Here is a 20,214-nt window from a genome sequence, read left to right as displayed (position 1 = left end):
AATATGATTTATTATAATAATTTTGGCATAACCCACTGTAAAGAAATGGAATCAATTAGATTTCTATACACAACATAGAGAACCAGTGAGAACCAGTGGAAGTGGCATTTCTGTAGCAAGAAGTATCTAGATCCAACTCTACTAGAATTGTGGCAGGTGGCCATGTTATAAATCAAATGCCAGTGTAAACCAATGTTATTTGGCCTTTTCTCGTGCTGCAGTGGTTTGTTGGGGTACATGTAGCATGGCTGACTGCTTCCACTGTATCGTGTTTAGCACTGAGCCTGAAGATCACATTAAGCATTTAACCACTAGACATACTGTAGTTAAGAAGAATAAGCCACTGTTATACAGAGAATGAAAGACGTTGCATGTTTATATATGCAATCTACATCTTTAGGTGGCGATATGAAGGATACATCGTGGAATCCAATTGAAACACGCAAAGAAAGTTCTTCCCAATTTCCCAACGATCTCTCCTCACCAGTGGGCACAGTATGGACTCTGAACTCTCAGCTTCCGAAGGCCAATAGCCACCAACCGCGTTCCGTATCGGTGTCTGCCATTCCTCTATCTGACTCCCTTGTCTCGAGCCAAGGATCTTATTATTATGCAGATAATCAGGACCCCTTTTCTTCCCCAACACCCAACAGATTAATGCTTAGGACTCCCCATGGTATTACTATCACCCCACCCACAACTCCACAGTTAAAGAGGCCCATGAAATTTAAGCCTCCCCGGACACCCCCTCCACCCAGTCGTAAGGTGTTTCAACAGCTGCTGCCCAACTTCTCAACACTCAAAAGGAGCAAGTCTCATGAATCACAGCTTGGAAACCGGATAGATGAAGTCCCTCCTGTAAAGTATGTGGCTTTTCTGCTTTTATTGTTGTCTTTGTGAAATACTCCCCTGTTGTGATCACCCAGGGCAATACATAAACATTGGTTTATAGATTAATATGGATATTAATATTGGGAAGCTAAGATTGTGTAGCAGCGGTTTTCAATGCAGTAGAGTTCAGACGTTACGGTGGTATAGTGATCAGGCTTAAAGTGTCACATTTAAAACATTTTAAACACCAGAACACTCCAGTAGCTCTCCTATTTCAAATTATTTTGATGGCGCTGCTTATTCTTCAAATGTTGTTAATTTCCTCCTTTATGTTCACGATAAAGATTATGTACCCTTTCTAGTCTGTGCGCGTTGTCTGCTTTTTAACGTGTAAATTAGGTACACACTTTTAATGTTCATATAAGGGATGCGTTTAGTCACAGACTATGACAACCATACAATCTGGCCATTTCTTCTCAAATGCAGAACTACCAATAATAAAAATGCTTTCTAGGCAGCTGCATAAAATGTGAGATGGTACATACACAGCTGTGTCACTGATGCCCAAGTAGAAACTGTGCATAGAGAGTACACAATGTCTTATACGCTTCACATGCACATACATTTGCTAGTGCCTTCTGTAAATCTAAATTTCACCTCTATCAAGTGCATTCAAAAAGATTTACTAAAAGTTAAAATGTGTATGAGATCTGAGTATCGGGTGCTACTGTTTATACCAGGGCTTGACATACCCCAGATTGCGACTAGAAACCGCTTCCTTGCACCCAGGGTTTTGCAGGGCTGCTATCATTAATCCGGCACTCTGCTTTCCCCCGGGGGTACGGTGTAGCGAATGCACGGCGCTCGTTGCACCCCTACTGGAAAGGGTGCCGGATTCACAATAGCAAATGATAGGCTGTGGTGTTGCAGGTCTCCACAAGGTGAGAGGGGGAGGGAGGAGTAGTAGTGAATGAATGAGAGTGTGTGTGTGTGTATACTATAGTGGCAGTCGGTGTGTTTGGGTGTATATGCATAGTACTGGAGTCAGTCTGTGATTGTGTGTGCATATACTGTAGTATCAGTGTGTGTGTGTGTGTGTGTAAATGTATAGTGCCAGAGTCGGTGTGTGCACATAGTGTTAGTGTGTAATTTTATATACTTATAGTATTAGTCAGTGTGTGCGTGTATGTATGTGTGTATGCTGTTTATTTTACGGTATGGTATTAGCTTGTGTGTGTATAAGTATATTGCGTTAGAATGTTGGTGTGTGTTTGTGAGTACAATATGTTGGTGTGTGTGTGGTGTTAGCGTGTGTAAATTTGTTAGTGTATGGCAAGGCTCGAGAAATCCTGGGTGCCAGGGGAAAAAAAGAATGCATGATCAATCCATGTTAGTAAACGAATACATAAATTGGGCATGATGGCTGTATTTACATGCAACATTTGAATATGCAGATACATGTGTGAAACTGGGTGACTCCTACAAATTAAATTATGGTATTTTATGACCAGTGGTGTATTTATGGGGCTCCGTTGTCCTAAGCCTGACCTAGCGCATAGTCTTCAGACGCCACAAAATTTTCATTCCTCTAATTCTCTGGCAGTTTTTGTGCAAGGTGCCAGGATGTGGTGTCATGTCCTAGCGCTTTGCATTAGGTGTCACTCAGGGGCGTAACTAGAAACCTCAGGGCCCCGGTGGGAGAATCTGTTAAGGGCCCCCAACCCATCTATCCCTTTCTCACGATCTACCCACTCCCTCCCTACTCCCCTCCTTCTCACGATCTACCCTCTCCCTCCCTACTCCCCCTATGTAGGTCACTTACCGTCACCGCCGCCGCCGCCTGCCTCAGCGCTGCCCAGAGTGCTGTGTTGGGAGTGTGAGGCGTTTGTCTCGGGTGCCGGCGCTTCACTGCTGAGCGCCGGCATATGACGTCATCAGCTCAGCGTGAAGCGCCGGCACCCGAGACAAACGCCTCACGCTCCCAACACTGCACTCTGGGCAGCGCTGAGGCAAGCGGCGACGGCGGCAGCTGCGGAGGCATCCTGGATTTCTGTCAGTCAGGGGGGCCCAAGAGTTGCCGAGTGGTCGTTTTCAGCAACCGCTCGGCACCCCTTGGGCCCCCCTGACTGGCAGAACTCCAGGGCCCGGTCGCAGTTGCGACCCCGGTAGTTCCGCCACTGGTGTCACTTAATAGCTGCCACAGATGCCTGCACAGAACCTTGCAGTGTAACTTGGCTACTTTCGTGTTAGATTTCTCCAGCCGGCCCTTTACCCCAGCCCCTTGTAAAGCTTTACAGGGGTTGCCACCCTAGACCAAGGTCAGAATTTGCCACATAAAATACCTTCATTTGGGGAAGTGATTGTTAATATACGTGTCAATGCAAGCATTACTATTCTGTCCCTTTCTCTGGTAAAAATTCTATTTTCTAGAATATTGTTTTCTCAGTTTGGTAAGTTACTTAAAGCAGGGTTGGGCAAATTCCCTGTGTTAGGCCCAGAATACTGGCTTTTTAGATTCTCTTAAAGCATTTTACTGCTTTTATCAATTCATATTAATGGCCTTTCTTTTTGTTGTGTTTTGCAGGTTCGGTAAGGTTTGGCTTTATTGCTGTTCGGACAACCACGGACGATTCAAGACTAAAGAAATGTTTTTAATGATTCCCTTAGAGTTTGCTTGCTTAAGTATCCATGTTTAAGGAACAGTTTATTGTCCCATGCAGCCTCACCAAAGAAGAATGCATATTAAAGTACTTAAATATACATTCTTTAACATATATGCAAAAAGTACTTGCCATTTAAGAAGGACTCAATGTCACCTCCCTGGTCTGTTTTTGCACCACTAGTGGCTGCTTCAAGTTGCATAAAAATGATGCCTTTTGAAATACCGTATATTCCGGCGTATAAGACGATTGGGCGTATAAGACGACCCCCAACTTTTACAGTCCAAATATAGAGTTTGGACTATACTCGCCGTATAAGACTACCCCTCTACCCAGCGTACAACAACCAGCCAATCACGGCAAGCGATGTACCTTACCGGTGATTTGCTGGTTGATTTGCTGACATATACATACATGCACTGCCCTTACACACACATATATAATATATATATCTATATATATATATCTACACATATGCCTGTCCATACATACACATTTATACACTGCCCTCACCACACACCCCTGCCTTTACACACACATGTATATGTATATATATATATATATATATATACACACACACACACATGTGTATATATATATATATATATATATATATATATATATATATATATATATATATATATATATATATACATACATACACACCAGTGTGTGTGTGTGTGTATATATATATATATATATATATATATATATATATATATATATATATATATATATATATATATATATATATATATATATATACACACACCAGTGTGTGTGTGTGTATATATATATATATATATATACACACACCAGTGTGTGTGTGTGTGTGTATATGTATAATATATATATATATATATATATATATATATATATATTTCTCCCCCCTTTGTCCCTTTCTCCCCATCTCTTACCTTATCTTCTGTCTTCTTTCTTCCATCCAGTTGTGGGAGCCCGATGTCTGGCACTTCAGACCTCGGCTTCCCTGCTCTCTAATCACTACGCGCCGGCTATTGATGCCGGGCGCCGGGACATGACGTCATCCCTGCGCTCGACATCAATAGCCGGCGCCTAGTGATTAGAGAGCAGGGAAGCCGAGGTCTCAAGTGCCAGACCTCGGGCTTCCCTGCTCCCTCATCACTACGCGCCGGCAATTGATGCCGGGCGCCGGGACATGACGGCATCCCTGCGCTCGGGATCAATAGCCGGCGCGTAGTGATTAGAGAGATTGGTGGCTTCGTGGGAACCTCCGGCTTGGTAAGTACCCGGCGTATAAGACGACCCCCCACTTTTAAGAAGATTTTTGGGGGTTAAAAAGTCGTCTTATACGCCGGAATATACGGTAAGTTGGAGCACTTTACATACATGTGAGAGGTATCTTAAACCCTCCTGTGGGTGAGGGGTGTACAGAATTCCTCCATGCATTTGAAAGGAGAAGAAAAAGTAATTGAACGGAGATACCCAGGAGGAGAAAAAAAAATAGATGGAACCTAAGGAACCTGATCACCAATCCCATAGGTTAACAAAATATCTCCTAAAACAATTTCACAGACTAACAAACAAAAAGCATAAGCACTAGGTAGCCTTACCAGGCTTTGAAAACTCCATTTACTGCTTCTGGTTCCCTCAGATTGTCATTAATATGAAATGTATATTCTAGTTGAGAAGTTTTGTTGTTTTGGGGGTTTTTGAGCTGTGCAGCCTGCCTTGGCTTCTGTAAGCAGCATGAAAGTTGAGGGAAAAGACTTTCTACTAAGAGTGGCTTCTAGATCTGTTTGGTCTCCTGTGATTTTATCTCATGGGTGTATTTGACTCGGGGATAGTCCTTTTTTATTATGTGTTTTATATAGCACCATCATATGCTGTAGTGCTGTCCTTTTAATTGTACTACCTTCGCATTTTATACAGTAGTTGGACCTGTCACTAGAGGTGTCTGGATGTCTACCATATCAGTGACCAGGGTAGATGCCTACAGCTCCGAGCTGGTATGGGGATGCCACAAGTTCTAATTATGACAAATGCATACAGGAAACTTAGCTTACCCAAGGTGCTAAAAGCCTTTGGTTTGGCCCACAGACATACGTATAGAAATGTGTATGTTTAAAAAGGTTATCTGAATTTTTCATGGCAGGCTGTTCCCAAAATCACCTTTTTGTTATATCACAAATGTCTATAATAAATTGTATGTTTATATTTTTAAATTCTTTTAGATGTTCCTCAACTCCAAGGTTCCCCACAGATGGTACGGCGAGATATAGGAATCTCTGTAACACACCGGTAAGCCACAATATTATACATTGTAACGATGCACTACATCATACATTTTGAAAAATACAAAGAGAAACGTTCACCAGACAATGGGTATAAAGAAAATTGTTTGGATAGTCTTTGGATATGTAATCATACTTCTGTTTTTCAAATTCAGTCAAACATCATGGGGCAACAAATGTTTATTTGAAACAATTCTTATCGCTTAAATTGTATTAAAACACCAAAGACAATGATGTGTAACTTTTAGCGATTTGTGTTTTTTTGTGTGTGTGTATTTATAGTAGTGTGTTTATGTAAGCATTTACTCTTGTCAGGTTTTCTACAAAATCTTGGCTTTCTCAAGTTTGTCATGTATGCCAGAAAAGCATGATGTTTGGAGTCAAATGCAAACACTGCAGGTGAGTACTTCTTGCTCATGCAAAGCAATGGCCGCTTGCAATATTTATATATTTGTGTGTGTGTATTAAGTATTTTGTCAAAACAATTCTAATCGCAGAACACAATACAATGGTGTTGGTGAGTTATCCCAGGTTTGTTCACAGCTGTCCACAATATGAAAGCTTACCTTCCTTGTTACTTGTACACTTGTTGAGTATAATGTGCCCTTCTTGTTTTTCAGGTTAAAATGCCACAATAAATGCACGAAAGAGGCCCCTGCATGTAGAATATCATTCCTTCCTAGTAAGTTCGAAATAGAATTTATTTTGGAGACCACCTACATCGAAAGGTGGTGTTTGTAAAACCAAACAAACAAAAAAAAAACTAAAATTTTATTTTCATTGCAGTACAACCAAAAATAAGAAGAACAGAGTCTGTTCCTTCTGACATTAACAACCAGGTGGACAGACCAGCAGAACCTCACTTCGGAACCCTTCCCAAAGCACTCACTAAGAAGGTATTACACAAACCAAATTGTGCTTCTAGCCAGCTCAGCAACTAAAAAAAAACCGAATGCTAGTAAATGACAACGTAAAGCCTTGTTAAAGCATAACATTTTGAAAGCGGGTATGAAGTATGTTTATGACAAATCTTATTGGGTTGCAAACAAGATCATATTTATTTTTGTATAAGGAACACCCTCCAGCAATAAATCACCTGGATTCAAGCAGCAATCCATCTTCTACCACCTCTTCAACGCCTTCATCTCCAGCACCTTTTCAGTCCTCAAACCCCTCCAGCGCAACTACTCCCCCAAATCCATCTCCAATGGGCCAGAGAGACAGTCGCTTCAGCTTCCCAGGTAACACACAAGCCATATATATAAATGAGACTAATCAATATAGATTTCTCTAGATTTAAAGGGTATTTATCAGGGTGGGGAACATTTGAAACCTCAACCCTTAATGTTCTTACTCATTTGAAGAGTGTTTGAGGATACCGGGAGTGGCAGTCCAAACAACCCAAATTGTCCTGCCCAAGCTTCACTTTATGTTTTCTCGTATGTACTTTACTGTTTAATGAAAACAAACAAAAAAGGATTACAATTAGTTAGTCAATAATCAGCTTTTTAGCATGGAAGATTGGACAGTTTCAATGTTATTTCACTTGTTTGAAACAAGTCCTGTTGGTAGAAGTGTCTTAGTTTGATGGAATATTTAACCATTGTATTGCAAGCACAATAACACTTCCTTATGACAATGTGGAGTCTAAGACATGCGTACAAAGACACAAGGCAGGCCACTTTTCCATCCCTTAACCAACACATCACCGAGGCATCGGATTGGTGATGTGTTGGCCTCCACATGGCTTCATCTGTGTACAGCTGGTCCAGCCTTATTAGATCTCATCAGTACAGAACACTAACTTCTCTGGTTAATGCAAGTGAATTTTGAATTTAGCCAAGGATACTGAAGGTTTGTGGCCTTGCCATTGTCTAGTTAAACTTGGGCAACTAAATAGATATTGCAAACATATACAGCATATGGTGCGTTCTTAAAGCATAATACATTTTACTTAGAATAGGTCTTTGTTCACTGCACAGCTGTTGGGTGTGAAATCCAACATAGGGTTATGCTCATGACTCAAAGAATGTGTAATAAGCCTTGATGGTAACGTAAGTCAACACTTTGTATAATGTCGATTTGTTTATAATATAAGGCTTTCTCTCTTGTTTCCATGCTTTTTTATTGCTTAAGAAATGTCTAACCTAATCCATGAAAACACAGCTTCAATCAGTCAAGGTGTTTACTCCCAGAATCCCTTAGTTTGTCTTCAGATTTGGATCCAGTGGGCACAGCTTCCCACGCCCTGTTTAACAAGAATGAGTATGTGTTGGCGTCTTTTTGGACTGGAAAGCGAACAGACCCGCAGCCGTTGCAGAAGTATAATGTTCCCAATGTCCTTGTATATGGTCCGTGTGACTGACATTAACGGGGTTAGCTATGACAAACATCTTCCTGTTTTTTTGTTTTTTTTTTTGTTATTCAGCCTTTTTCCCCAAGAATGTAACAATTACTGTTATCTGCAATCTGAAAAAAAATCTTCATACTTCAAAAAGGATTCTAATTTGTAAAATAGACCATCTATCATATAATATAATTTTTTTAAGAGTCTGGGATCATCAAAAGCCATAGATTTTAAAAAAAATCTGTAATTTTCAGTAGATTCACATTCCTGGCCATGTTTTCAGCCATTTAATGTAATTTTTAGTAAGGTGATAAAATTCATTGAGCTGATTACAGATGATCCCATTTCTGCCAGATTATTTAGGTTCAAAAAGAGGTGCTAGCCACCTGCCATGGAAATTACAGAGATGTATAACTGCAGTCTTTTTGATCGCCTAGCTGCTCTGAGGCTGCCTTTGTTGAAGAGGTTGAGTCACAAATTTAAGTATCCAAAATAGCTCTGTGGAGCCGGTCAGTCCAGCAGCTGTTTGACAGCTTCTTGGCACCTGTGCTTCTTCACTGGCTGGGACAAGCAAAAGTTGGCCATGTTTTGACCCCTGCCTGCAAAATATGCCTCAAGGCTTATCAAATCAAGTTCAATGGAGGGAAATAAACCTAAAGTGAGTCATGTCGCTTTATTTTTCAATAGTTTAGATTAGCTCATCATGGTTATCGTATTACTTGGTAATGGGTTTTAACAGAGCAGAATTCTTTGTCACAAAGTAACAGGTTTATTTGGCACAACGTTTAAAATAGCATGTAATCTGTGTGTTTAATCTCACAGCCTTGATAGACCGGGCCCTGGTGCTACATGTTATGTGCAAATGGGCCAAAAACAATTAAATTTTTTCTGTTTCTTTTTGACTCTTGTGTTTTCAGGCAAATTTGTTGCCCGGTGCCCATATTCGCTCACACTCTAATTCTCGTTCATTCTCAAGCGCTCTAAATGTTTCCCTACCTTCTTTGCCGACCACTTGTGCTACTGCCAACCGCTTCCGCATCTCCTTCGCCTTCTGTCTTCTCACTTATCCTCTGTTATATCTTAAATCGTTAATCTGCTATCTTTTTCTTTGTCTGCATCTCTGCAGACGTAACCCAGCAGCAACTTCTGCCAAAGTGGCAGCGTTGTGGTGATCCCCAATCCTCCAATCTGGGAAGAGGAAGTTACTGAGGGAAACCTTGCAGCAATTGCAATGACATCCTCTTTCCTGATTGGAGGATCGGAGAGGACGTCCCTGCAGCGCCACAGTTCTGCTGAAAGTACTCACCAGATTGTCTGCAGAGATGCATTTGATAAAGCTAGCAGATAAAGGAGGAGATAGATGCGCAAGTGGTCGGCAGAGAAGGTAGGGAAACATTCAGAGCACATGAGAAAGTGAGTGAATGTGGACCCACACACAGCTTTTTCCTTCATTTTTATACGATTCATCTTTGTTTTCGGGTCTTACTAGTGTAATAGAGCAAATGTAGAATCAAATATTTAGGAGATGATTACCAGGAATAAGAGCTATGTAATAAATACAAGTTGTTTCAAACATGTCAAAAAAGTGATTATGATAACCTATAAAATACAGAAGTTGATGCTGTACATAATATTTTCTTAGGTTTACGGTGCAACATGTTTTGAACTGTAAATAGCGATACTAGAGAGTAGAGACGGATAAAAGATCCTAATAGAAGGAGACAAAATGGAAAGCATTGGGGTCATTCATTTGCAGTGATAAACTTGGGGATTTGGTGTATGAACCAGAACATTCCAGAGAAGGAGAAGATACAGAGAACATCTTGTGCACATTATATTTATGGGATTGTCTTTCATTTTATTTTACTATGTGCACAAATTGTTAGTAGAGTTCCTTTGAGTGACCTGGAGAGGGTTGTTCCCCAAACCCTAGTCTGTATGCCCTTAGACTGCTGGATCAAACCAGGAGACAGATCTGAGCACTGTGCGGTTTTCAGTCTGCCAACAGCGTAGCAATAGTCGATTTATCAGTGTAGCCTACAAGAAATGGGCACTACATTTCTAGATATATCTGCCTAAGACATTAACAACTTATTGTTTCTGAGGTTGGAAAGGACGGGCTTTTCCTTGCCTGGCTGGTAACTCTCTTGGGAGCCTTTCCTGGGAGAATATCTTTCTGCTGACTTGAGCTGTGTTCATTCAAACAGCATGCGGAGTGCATATTTAGTGGATGCATTTGGGACCGTTCCTGGTGTGTCTCCCAATGCTCTCTAACTGGTTGTTTTTCTCATTCTGCCTGGCTGGTTGCTGTCATCTTTTATTAAAAGCTGCCTACTACATTCAGCATAGACAACAATTTATCTTCCCAGGTGAGTCTGCTGCTTTAATCTTACTAACAGGCTTTTTTTCTGCTCTTGCAGTTTAATTTGTTCGGCTCGGGATCTCACATCTGCTAAGGATGAGGCTGTAATGCATGCTGGTGTTTTGTCAAGCCTGTTGTAAAAATAGAAATATAATAAAAAAGTTAAAATATGTCCTCCCCAAATATAAAATCATATAGTCTCACCAAGAGAGGCTATGTTTGATGCTTCACTGATGTAAGAGTATACCATTTACATTCAGCATATGTTTTGTGTTTTTGCCTGTTTAGCCAGATTATTTTCTTTTATGCCTATTCATCATGGAGGTGTCGGTGAAAATATGATTTTAATTCCATTTTCTATAAATGTGTTTACCCATATCCATGTATGCCATTTTCTTTCTTTTTGTCCTGTTTCTATTTTCAATCAGTGTTTTTTTTATTTCAGGCTGGTCATGTTATACTCCACTTCAAAACCCTTCTGTTATGATATGCCAAGTATGACATTGTGCTACAATAAAATAAATCCTAGGTATTTTAAAATTTGTAAAATCCCCCCCTCCTCTTTTTTTCTCTTTATAGAAGTCTCCATTCCACTGCAAATAACCCAGCCACCTGAGCCTTGTGAAAATCCCAGGTAACCATACATCCAGTCTCTGCTGTAATGGATCCAATGCATGTTTTAGACAGTTTGCTTATTTACTTATCTAGGTCCAATAAAGTCACTAGCAGAACACAAATGGCTATAGACAAATTCACACTCTGTATAAGTCATTGGATTTCTTTTGCCTACAGATGCCTGGATTTAAAGCCGATCCATCACGTTTTGAAATCGTACATTTTATGCTTTGATATATTAAATAAACCTTGCATAACTATTTACATGTTTAAATAAGCACGCTACATCAGTTCGCATGCACACCATGATGAAAGTGTGTTAAATTCTTTTTCTCAAAATTTGTATGATTATTTCTACCCCCTAGCATCATCTCCGTTAAGGTGGATAACGAGAAGGGAGTGAATGTCATGTCAGGGAATTGTTAAAGTAATGCAGGCACTCAGGCACAGACCTTGGCATCTCCAACAGAGCTCTTTTAAACAAATACAAAGAACAGTTTTTTTAAAATGTTTTTAAATAAGTTGTGCTGGATGTGCTTTCTTCTAAATGCACCACCTTTGTTACGTTTTGTAAGAAAGTTAATTTAAAATTAAAAAATGCTGCAGAAACTATATGTATAATGGAGTCTTAGATGTGCTAGTCTTATTAGTAAGCGCCAAATTATGCAGCGGTCATCGCGCCTTTTTTACGCATTTCTTTTGAGACATAACTCTTTTCTTAACATTAGTGCGGAGGGTGAAATGGAGACTGAAGTAGTAGAAGAACAAGATGCAGAGGTAATTAACAATTGAGATCTAATTCCTTTTCAGTGGTTTACCACTAGAGGGCAATATACTTCAACATATGCTCAATACAGTAATTGTAATGAAGTACACATGTAAAATAAGAACAAAATAGTGATCACGTTTGTTTTGTACAAAGTATTTAAGGCATATGAGCTGCCAATAAACATATATAATATTCAATAGTCTTAATCCGATTACATATCTGTGTTAAACTTTTTGTCAATTGAATTTCATGTTAAAAGGTGCTGTTCAGCCTCCTGGGCTAAAACAAGATGCAGTAATGGAAATATAATTCCCAGTACTGTTAAATGACCAAACTCTTGTCAGCAATAATTCTTTAATTATATACAATTATGCCTCAGTCATATTTGTGTCATGTGACACAACCTTATAGGATGTTGAAATAAACTGGAAATTATTTCGTTTTAGGACAGCATAAACAAATCTGCAGGAGACCTTTTTTCCCTTTTTTACTTATGTATTATGATGGAACAGCACCTATAATGAGTTTACACAGTTGGCATAATTGATTATACATTAACTATGGCAGATTTGTTTTTTTTTATGTCCAGACTAACCTGTATTAACATAGCAACCAAGAAAGGAAGTCCAAGCTCTAAAGAAATGCTTTAAGTGTTTCAGGTCTGATCTTCAGTGGTCCAGTAAAGCTTTTGTGTAGTAGGTAGTGATCTTATTGTTTCATTCACTACAGGCTGAGGAGCAAGACGCCAACAAGTCTGAGCCAGAGTATGATGATGATGAGCTAGATGAGCTTCCTCCCACCAGGTCCACAAGTGGAACTTTCAGGGGAATGATCTTCCGCAAGGCCAGTCAGACCAGCGTGTATCTGCAGGAATGGGACATTCCGTTTGAGCAAATCGAACTTGGGGAGCTCATTGGCCAAGGGAGGTGGGGTAAAGTTTTTAGAGGCAAGTGGCATGGGGAGGTAGCCATCAGATTATTGGAGATTGATGGAAATAATCAAGACCACCTGAAGTTGTTCAAAAAAGAAGTTATGAACTACAGGCAGACGCGTCACGAGAATGTGGTGCTTTTCATGGGAGCCTGCATGCACCCTCCACACTTGGCCATCATCACCAGGTCAGTAAACCTCAATGTCCTAAACGGGACAAGCCACTCTGAAGTGAAATGAGAAGCCAAAGTATGTTCACTAGGTTAGAGCGATTTATTATATGAACTGTGCAATATATTGACTGTATAGTTAATTCATCTGTGTTGTCCAAAATATGCACTAGGTAAGAGAAATTTTAGAATACACACTAATAAGTGGTATAAAATTAGCAATTTTATTTTATAAATACCATATTTCCGGACTTTTTCTCTTTCTTTCTTTTCTTTCTTTTTTTTTTTTTCAATCCCTTCTTTCAAATTTCCCATCGCGTGGTAGTCATTGACCTGTATCTGAACACTCTTCTTTTATGAAATAAAATTTAAGATCAGAGAGTAGATATCCGGAACCTGTCAGTGTTGTTAACCCCTTCAATCCCCTATAGACGTACCGGGACGTCCAAAAAACGCCCACAAAGAAACCCCTATGGACGTCCCGGTACGTCCAGCCCTTCGTGCAGCGTCAGGGACACATCCCTGCCGCTGCACGGGAGACCAGGCTGTCATTTGACAGCCTGGACTCCCCACTGACAGCAGAAGCCGGCTTTGCCGGCATTCTGCTGTCCGATCGCCCGTAACAGCTTCCGGCATGAAAGCCGGGAAGCTGTTACCGGTAAACTGCCCGATTGCGCGATCGCGCAGTTGCAAACGCGCGATCGGGCATTCCCTTCCGGGTTACGTCACTGCTGACGTAACCCGGAAGGTCATCGGAGGACAGGATATCCCCTGCGGGGATATCCTGCCCTCCGATGAGGCACAGAGACGCTGCGATCTCTATGCAGGTCTGTGAGGACCTGCATAGAGATCACAGTGTGATCGGTGCAGGGGGATCGCGGGGAGGGGAGTGAGAAACCATCTCTCTCACTCCCCTTCCCGTCCTGAAAGAGAAAAGCAGAAAAAAAAACGTTAGGCATTTAAAAAATAATATTAAATAAATCATTAAAATAATAATATAAATAATACTAAAAAAAATTATAATGTGAGCTGTGATGTCACTGTGACATCACTGGTATGTTCAGGAGGTCCCTAGGAGGACCTCTAACCATTAATGTGTAAAAAAAAAAAAATATAAAAAATACAAAAAATTTAAAAAAAATTAAAATAAAAAAAATATTTAAAAAAAATATATAAAAAAGATAATAAAAAAAATTCTTAAAACCTTACATCCCATTGCCCTAGCATAACATCTAGCCAGTATAACCCTCCTGCCCCCGTTCACAACCCCCAAACCCGTTAAGCCATAGGCATAAAAATTATACAAAATTGTACACGTTATAGTATGCTCCCTGGTGCCGGGAAAGTCTGGAAAATCTATATAAATTAGGTATTTCTGAAATCAGGACACCTGAACTGATAAACTTGGAGGGGATTTTCCATCACTTTACCTAATTTTGTGAGGATTCAGAGGGAAAATGTAAAAAAAAATTAGTTTATTTTTCTAATCTTCGCTAGTTTTTACTAAATTTCTCATTCTAAATTTTCAGCTAATCATCCAACTATGGTATCAAACGAAAGCTCTATCTCTCCTTGAAAAAACAATATGTAGTTTACATGGGTACACTATTCACAGGAAAAGAGAATCATCGCTAAACCGACATACCCCAAAAATGGCAAAATTGCTCTGGGCTTTGAGGTACCAAAAACCCCTGGGATTGAAGGGGTTAACCTGCAAGTGGGTCTTGTTGGTTCTGCACCATGTATATGGTGACTGGATCTACCCTTCATACTATGCACTGTATTACAGCCATACCCATGATTTAACACTGCACAAATCCTTTTTTATGTGTAGTTTGCATGATCATACAGTTAAAGGTCAGAGGCATGTAGCCATCCATATGTTAAAGTTAAGCCTCCTCAAATTGCTGCCATATCAGTTGGCAATGTAAGGAGCGGTTTTCCTGTGTGCCCTGAAACATGTTGAGGAATCACAATGTGTTGTCATTACAGGGTTTATATTTTACCCTTTTTGTGTTGCAGTTTTTGCAAAGGGAGGACACTTCACTCATTTGTTAGAGATCCCAAGACTTCCCTGGATATCAACAAAACCAGACAAATTGCACAAGAGATTATAAAGGTAAATAAGACTTGCATTGATGTGTGTATGAGTTATGAAAAAATAGTAAAACTTTGTTCTGTGGCGAACCTTAAAATTCCTGAACTTGTTAGCACTGTACACAGCACGAGGTAGACCTTTACTGGTATGTTCCATTTGTTGGACTCTTCATTCAGTGCAGCATACATGTCGGTAAAGCGGACAGTAGACCCCCCATGCTAATAACATATTACATATAAAACAAAATGCTGGACTTTGGCCTCTGGCCTCACCCAAGGATCTGAAATTTCAACAGACTATATAGTGTTTGTTGCCTACAGTGCAAACTCTACTCTTGTTGCTGTGTAAATAACTATTAACACTCTAACAGTAGGATCCGTGACTCATATTTGTGCTTTTTATATAGTTCTAGGTTTGTGCTTTTCATCTGTTATATGTGAAAATACATAAACTTAATCATATCATAAACTCTACCCATAAGGCAAACTCACAGTATTGCATTTTTAAAAGCACTAAAAACAAACCAAAGGTCAGTAGGTCTGAATCATGTTTAAATTCTTTTAAAGTCTACTTTCTGGCCTCCATGTTTTGAGTGTTTCTGACTTATGTATAGTTTTAATCAGGCTACCTGATTTAGATTTTTAGTATTGCTACCGGAACCACTCACTGCATTGTGACCTAAATGTTTCATTAGTCGTTGGTTTTCGATGGCGTTTATACCTACAGAGTCACGTTTTAATGTCTCTTTTGCAGGGTATGGGATATCTACATGCCAAAGGCATTGTCCACAAAGATTTAAAATCCAAGAATGTATTTTATGAAAATGGAAAAGTCATCATCACTGACTTTGGGTTATTTGGGATTTCAGGAGTGGTTCAAGAAGGAAGGTGAGTGGGGAGTGAGTCATTTTTTTTGCTGTCTTTTTAAATTCTAAAATCTTAGAGCAGAAATTGAACATAATGTTACTGCTAGAGAAAATGGATGTAAGCCAAATTTGCAAACTCACACTTGTTCTGTTGGATGTTTGCATGTTCATTGTGTCTTACAAAGGCCTCTCATTGACCTGCAGCCTGACCTTTATATGTTTTGGGAGCCCAGTCCTATTAAAACAGTATTATAAACATTTAGTACTTTTGTTCAAACAGTTGCTTTGATCTCAGTATTAGATTTATTTTAAAGTTGTGTTTGTGTCCAAGTTTTTTTAAATTCCAGGTTCAGTATTCCCTTTAGAAATACTCGCTTAGTTGAGTGCTGCCTGCTGGTGCACAACACAACATGTTAGGGCTCCCAGCAAGCTGCGCTGAGGGGCCACCAACTCAACGTGCAGTCATATTGTTGGAGCCAATAAGCATTAGGTGTCTGTTTGGCACATCATATCATAAGATGCCTTGCAAGTGCATGATAATAAATTACAAAATTTGTTTTCAGCGTGTCCTATGTGCATCAAATAGTCCACCCAGAAAGCTGTGGTGGTGGGGGGAGGGGGCTGTAGACATTCATATGTCCTGTTAGTGCCTTCTCTACCAACTGCTGGATTTGTGGATTTGTGGTGGTGACCAAATGTGGATTAAGGAGCTAGGATCAAAATCCTGATGGACATTAATTATATTGGATATAAAAAAAATCATAGATGCATAAAACATTGTAATGTTTGTGTTTCCCTTTTTTTCTTTACGTTTGTAGACGTGAGAATGAATTGAAGTTAACACATGATTGGCTGTGTTACTTGGCCCCAGAAATTGTTCGTGAAATGGCCCCAGGAAAAAATGAAGACAAGCTACCTTTCTCGAAAGCTGCTGATATTTATGCTTTTGGGTAAGGCCTCAACTGTGCATTTGTATTAATTACTATGCCGCTTAGGAATTCATTTGATTTTCCATAGTAACATATGGCTTGGTATTTAACTCCTAACAAAATACACATTGAAGGACATAGTACTAGACTAGTATTAAAGCATCTCTTTTGCATTAAAATAGATTAAGGCAAAAATATCTATAGCTATACGCTGAAAGATATATATGAACAAAAGTATTGGGACACCTGACCATTACCCCAACAGGGACTTGTATGATGTTGTATTCCAAATATACAAACATTTTATATGTAGTTGCCCCCCCCCCCCGTAGCTATAACAGCTTCCACCTTTCTGGGAAGGCATTTTTGAATGTTTCTGGGAGATTTTTTTTCCCATTCATCCAGTAGAGTATTTATGCGGTCAAGTAGTGATGTTGGACAAGAAGGCCTGGCTCTCAATCCCCGTTCCAGTTCATCCCAAGGGTGTTTGATGGGGTTGAGGTCAGGGCTCTGTGCAGGACAGTCAAGTTCTTCCACGCCAAACACATCTAACCATGCTCTGTGCGCTGGGGCACAGTCACGCTGGCATAGAAAAGGGCCTTCCCCAAACTGTTCCCACAAAGTTGGAAGCATAGCTTTATATATGCTGAAGCATCCGCCAAACCCATCAGACTGCCAAAAAGACAGACGCGTGATTCGTCACTCCACAGAACATGTTTCCACTGCTCCAGTGATGGCGTGCTTTACAGTGCTCTATGCGACGCTTGGCATTGTACTTGGTGATGTAAGGCCTGCATGCAGCTGCCCGGCCATGGAATCCCATTCCATGAAGCTCTCACCGTAGTTTTTGTGTCGAGTGAATGCCAGTTGAAGTTTGGAACTCTTCAGCTATGGAATTCTAGTGTTGAAGACTTTTACTTTTTCACTACGTGACTGTGCTCTCTGACTTTGCAATTGCAATTCTTAAATGTGTCACTTTCCAATAATACTGCTTACAGTTTACCATGGAATACCTAGCAGGGATGAAATTTCACAAACTAACTTATCACAGTACCATGCTTGAATTCACTGATCTCTTCAGAAGGACCCAGATGTTTGTAAATGCAGACTGCATAGCTAGGTGCTGTGGCAATAAGTCTGATTGAAACTCCTAAATATAGAAACTAAGATGTGTGACCCAATACTTTTGGCCATATAGTGAATCATCATTGTAACCCAAATAGTCATTGTAATTTGATTAAATGTAACATACAGCATTGCTTTCTCCCACTGATGTGCATATTTATTTATTTTTGTTTTAAGAATAAAAAGAGCCAGGTGGGAAAGCAAATGGTGAACCATGATCAGCAGTTTTAACATTTACCATCCACCTTTTATCCATACCCAACCTAGGATCTACTTTTTTAATAAATGTGTTTCACTTGGCTTCTTTTTTTAGAACTGTGTGGTATGAACTACAAGCTAGAGACTGGCCATTCAAAAGCCAAGCAGCCGAGGCTCTGATCTGGCAGATTGGAAGTGGTGAAGGTGTAAAGCAAGTCTTGTCTACAATTAGCGTGGGGAAGGAAGTGACTGTAAGTGTTTTATTTCCTGCAAAGCATATGGCCTGACATTAGAAATGCATTGTGTGGTGCACTGTATGTACTCATAGGTGTGTTTCGACCAAAAACAATAGAACAATCTGGGTTTGCATTATTTGCGCCCATAATTCTATTGTTACTAAACGCCAAATAAATCCAATTTTCTTTTTGCATACCCTTGTCTGTACATACAATAAACCATTCAAAAACATTCTGTACCACTGGTACCATCTCATAAACACGCATCCATAATCCAGTCTTGAGGTGTCATGATTCAGAGCTTAAGTATAAACATGAGAGGGTTGCCATCACCTCCCCCTGTAACGCACATAAACACTGGCACACATATGTAAACTCCCTGCAAAGTACCTAAATATCTTTCCATAGGCGACCTTAAGATACTCTTATGTTACCCAAATGTTGATTAGCGTAGAGATAGTTTCTCAAATCTTTGATCTTTGCAGGAAATCTTAGCAGCATGTTGGGCTTTTGATGTCAGTGAAAGACCAAGGTTTACGCTCCTCATGGAAATGCTGGAGAAGCTGCCAAAACTGAACCGACGGTTGTCCCATCCAGGGCACTTCTGGAAATCCGCAGAGTGAGTATCCTCTTTAGTTCTAACTGGAGTGCTGATGGGGGCTGGCTGTAACACTACTACTTTTACTGGGATCACCTTCCAGACAGTCTTTTTTGGGTGATGGGGGTTACCTGACACTTGATTTTTAGCCTGGCTGTTGTCAGATATTTATCTAACAGGAAACAAAAACAAACAATAATCCCAACCTATGAATTATATATAGTATAAACTGATATGTCTACTAACTGACCGGGTTTGAAATCCACATATAACATCTCCAATTCTTCTTCTGTTTGCAGTTAATGAAGGGTGATGAGTCAGAGTAATCAGTCTACAGCCATGCACAAAAATTTAAGCTCTCAGTTTATCAAGCTTATAAAAAAACATGTGCCCTCAATTTTCACCATATGGCTGAAGTATAATTTAATATAAAAATTTATTTAGTACTTTTTTGTGTTGAATCTTCTAACTGCATCCCTAGATCTTGTTTGTTGCCTTTATTATTTCTATAGTTTCCCAGCTATTTCCCTTCTAAATAGTATAAGCATGCATACCTTTACATACAAAATGCATAAGAATTATTATTGTGTGTATGTATGTATGTATATATATATATAATATATATATTTGTATATACTGTGTGTATAATGTTTATGTCCTGTGGTGCTGTATAGTGAGTAAACGTGCTATAAGTGGTGCACCACATAACAATTTGGACCTAAAGAAACAAAGGGTATAATTTAGTGGCAGTCAGTGTAGGGTCTCTACTGGGTGCCCAGGTACCACTAATTCCTTTTCAGAAATACTTTTATTTTACTTGTCGAGTAGGAAAGGGCTTTGGCTCTTTTTGCAACCTGGTTTGCATATGAAAATGTTGTCTTTTTAACTCTACCAACTGTGCAAGCATGTACATTTTATGTATACATCACTTGTTTAACTAAGAATATTTTTACTTTCCTTTCTTCTTGGTATAATATTCCGGTCTCATCAATGGGCGTTCCTTTTTTCCATTCTTCATGGAACTTGCACAACTTTATGGATGTTTCTGCACTGTTTCTATGGGCTTCCGATCTATTTACATCATCCTGTACTTGCAAACTTGACATTTGTTTTGGCAATTGCATATGTATTGATGAAGGCATTGGCACAACTTTTATATAAAGGGCCAATACTACGAGCATGGCATCCACATACACTGCCCAGTCACT

At 39.7% G+C, this 20,214-nt stretch overlaps 1 protein-coding gene and 1 long non-coding RNA gene across 2 annotated transcripts in view; both read left to right on the top strand.

Annotated features, from left to right (window-relative positions):
* Positions 1-20,214, top strand: part of KSR1 (kinase suppressor of ras 1) — a 66,021-nt gene that overhangs the window by 42,829 nt on the left and 2,978 nt on the right. Inside the window, exons 4-18 of the mRNA XM_053454965.1 lie at positions 401-863; positions 3,416-3,420; positions 5,705-5,771; positions 6,080-6,163; positions 6,385-6,446; positions 6,551-6,660; positions 6,837-7,005; positions 11,053-11,107; positions 11,817-11,865; positions 12,587-12,975; positions 14,980-15,076; positions 15,809-15,942; positions 16,739-16,870; positions 18,288-18,423; positions 18,894-19,027. Of these exons, the coding sequence (XP_053310940.1) occupies positions 401-863; positions 3,416-3,420; positions 5,705-5,771; positions 6,080-6,163; positions 6,385-6,446; positions 6,551-6,660; positions 6,837-7,005; positions 11,053-11,107; positions 11,817-11,865; positions 12,587-12,975; positions 14,980-15,076; positions 15,809-15,942; positions 16,739-16,870; positions 18,288-18,423; positions 18,894-19,027 (2,086 nt within the window). The remainder of the gene's footprint in view (positions 1-400; positions 864-3,415; positions 3,421-5,704; positions 5,772-6,079; positions 6,164-6,384; positions 6,447-6,550; positions 6,661-6,836; positions 7,006-11,052; positions 11,108-11,816; positions 11,866-12,586; positions 12,976-14,979; positions 15,077-15,808; positions 15,943-16,738; positions 16,871-18,287; positions 18,424-18,893; positions 19,028-20,214) is intronic.
* On the top strand, positions 3,558-4,937 carry LOC128472973 (uncharacterized). The gene is made up of 2 exons (XR_008346231.1): positions 3,558-3,717; positions 4,842-4,937. It is a non-coding gene; the product is annotated as an uncharacterized LOC128472973 (long non-coding RNA).

This window comes from Spea bombifrons, chromosome 2, assembly GCF_027358695.1.
Source record: "Spea bombifrons isolate aSpeBom1 chromosome 2, aSpeBom1.2.pri, whole genome shotgun sequence".
Lineage (NCBI taxonomy): Eukaryota > Metazoa > Chordata > Amphibia > Anura > Pelobatidae > Spea > Spea bombifrons.
Note: the sequence above shows the minus strand (reverse complement) of the source record. Positions and strands in the feature narration are given on the sequence as shown.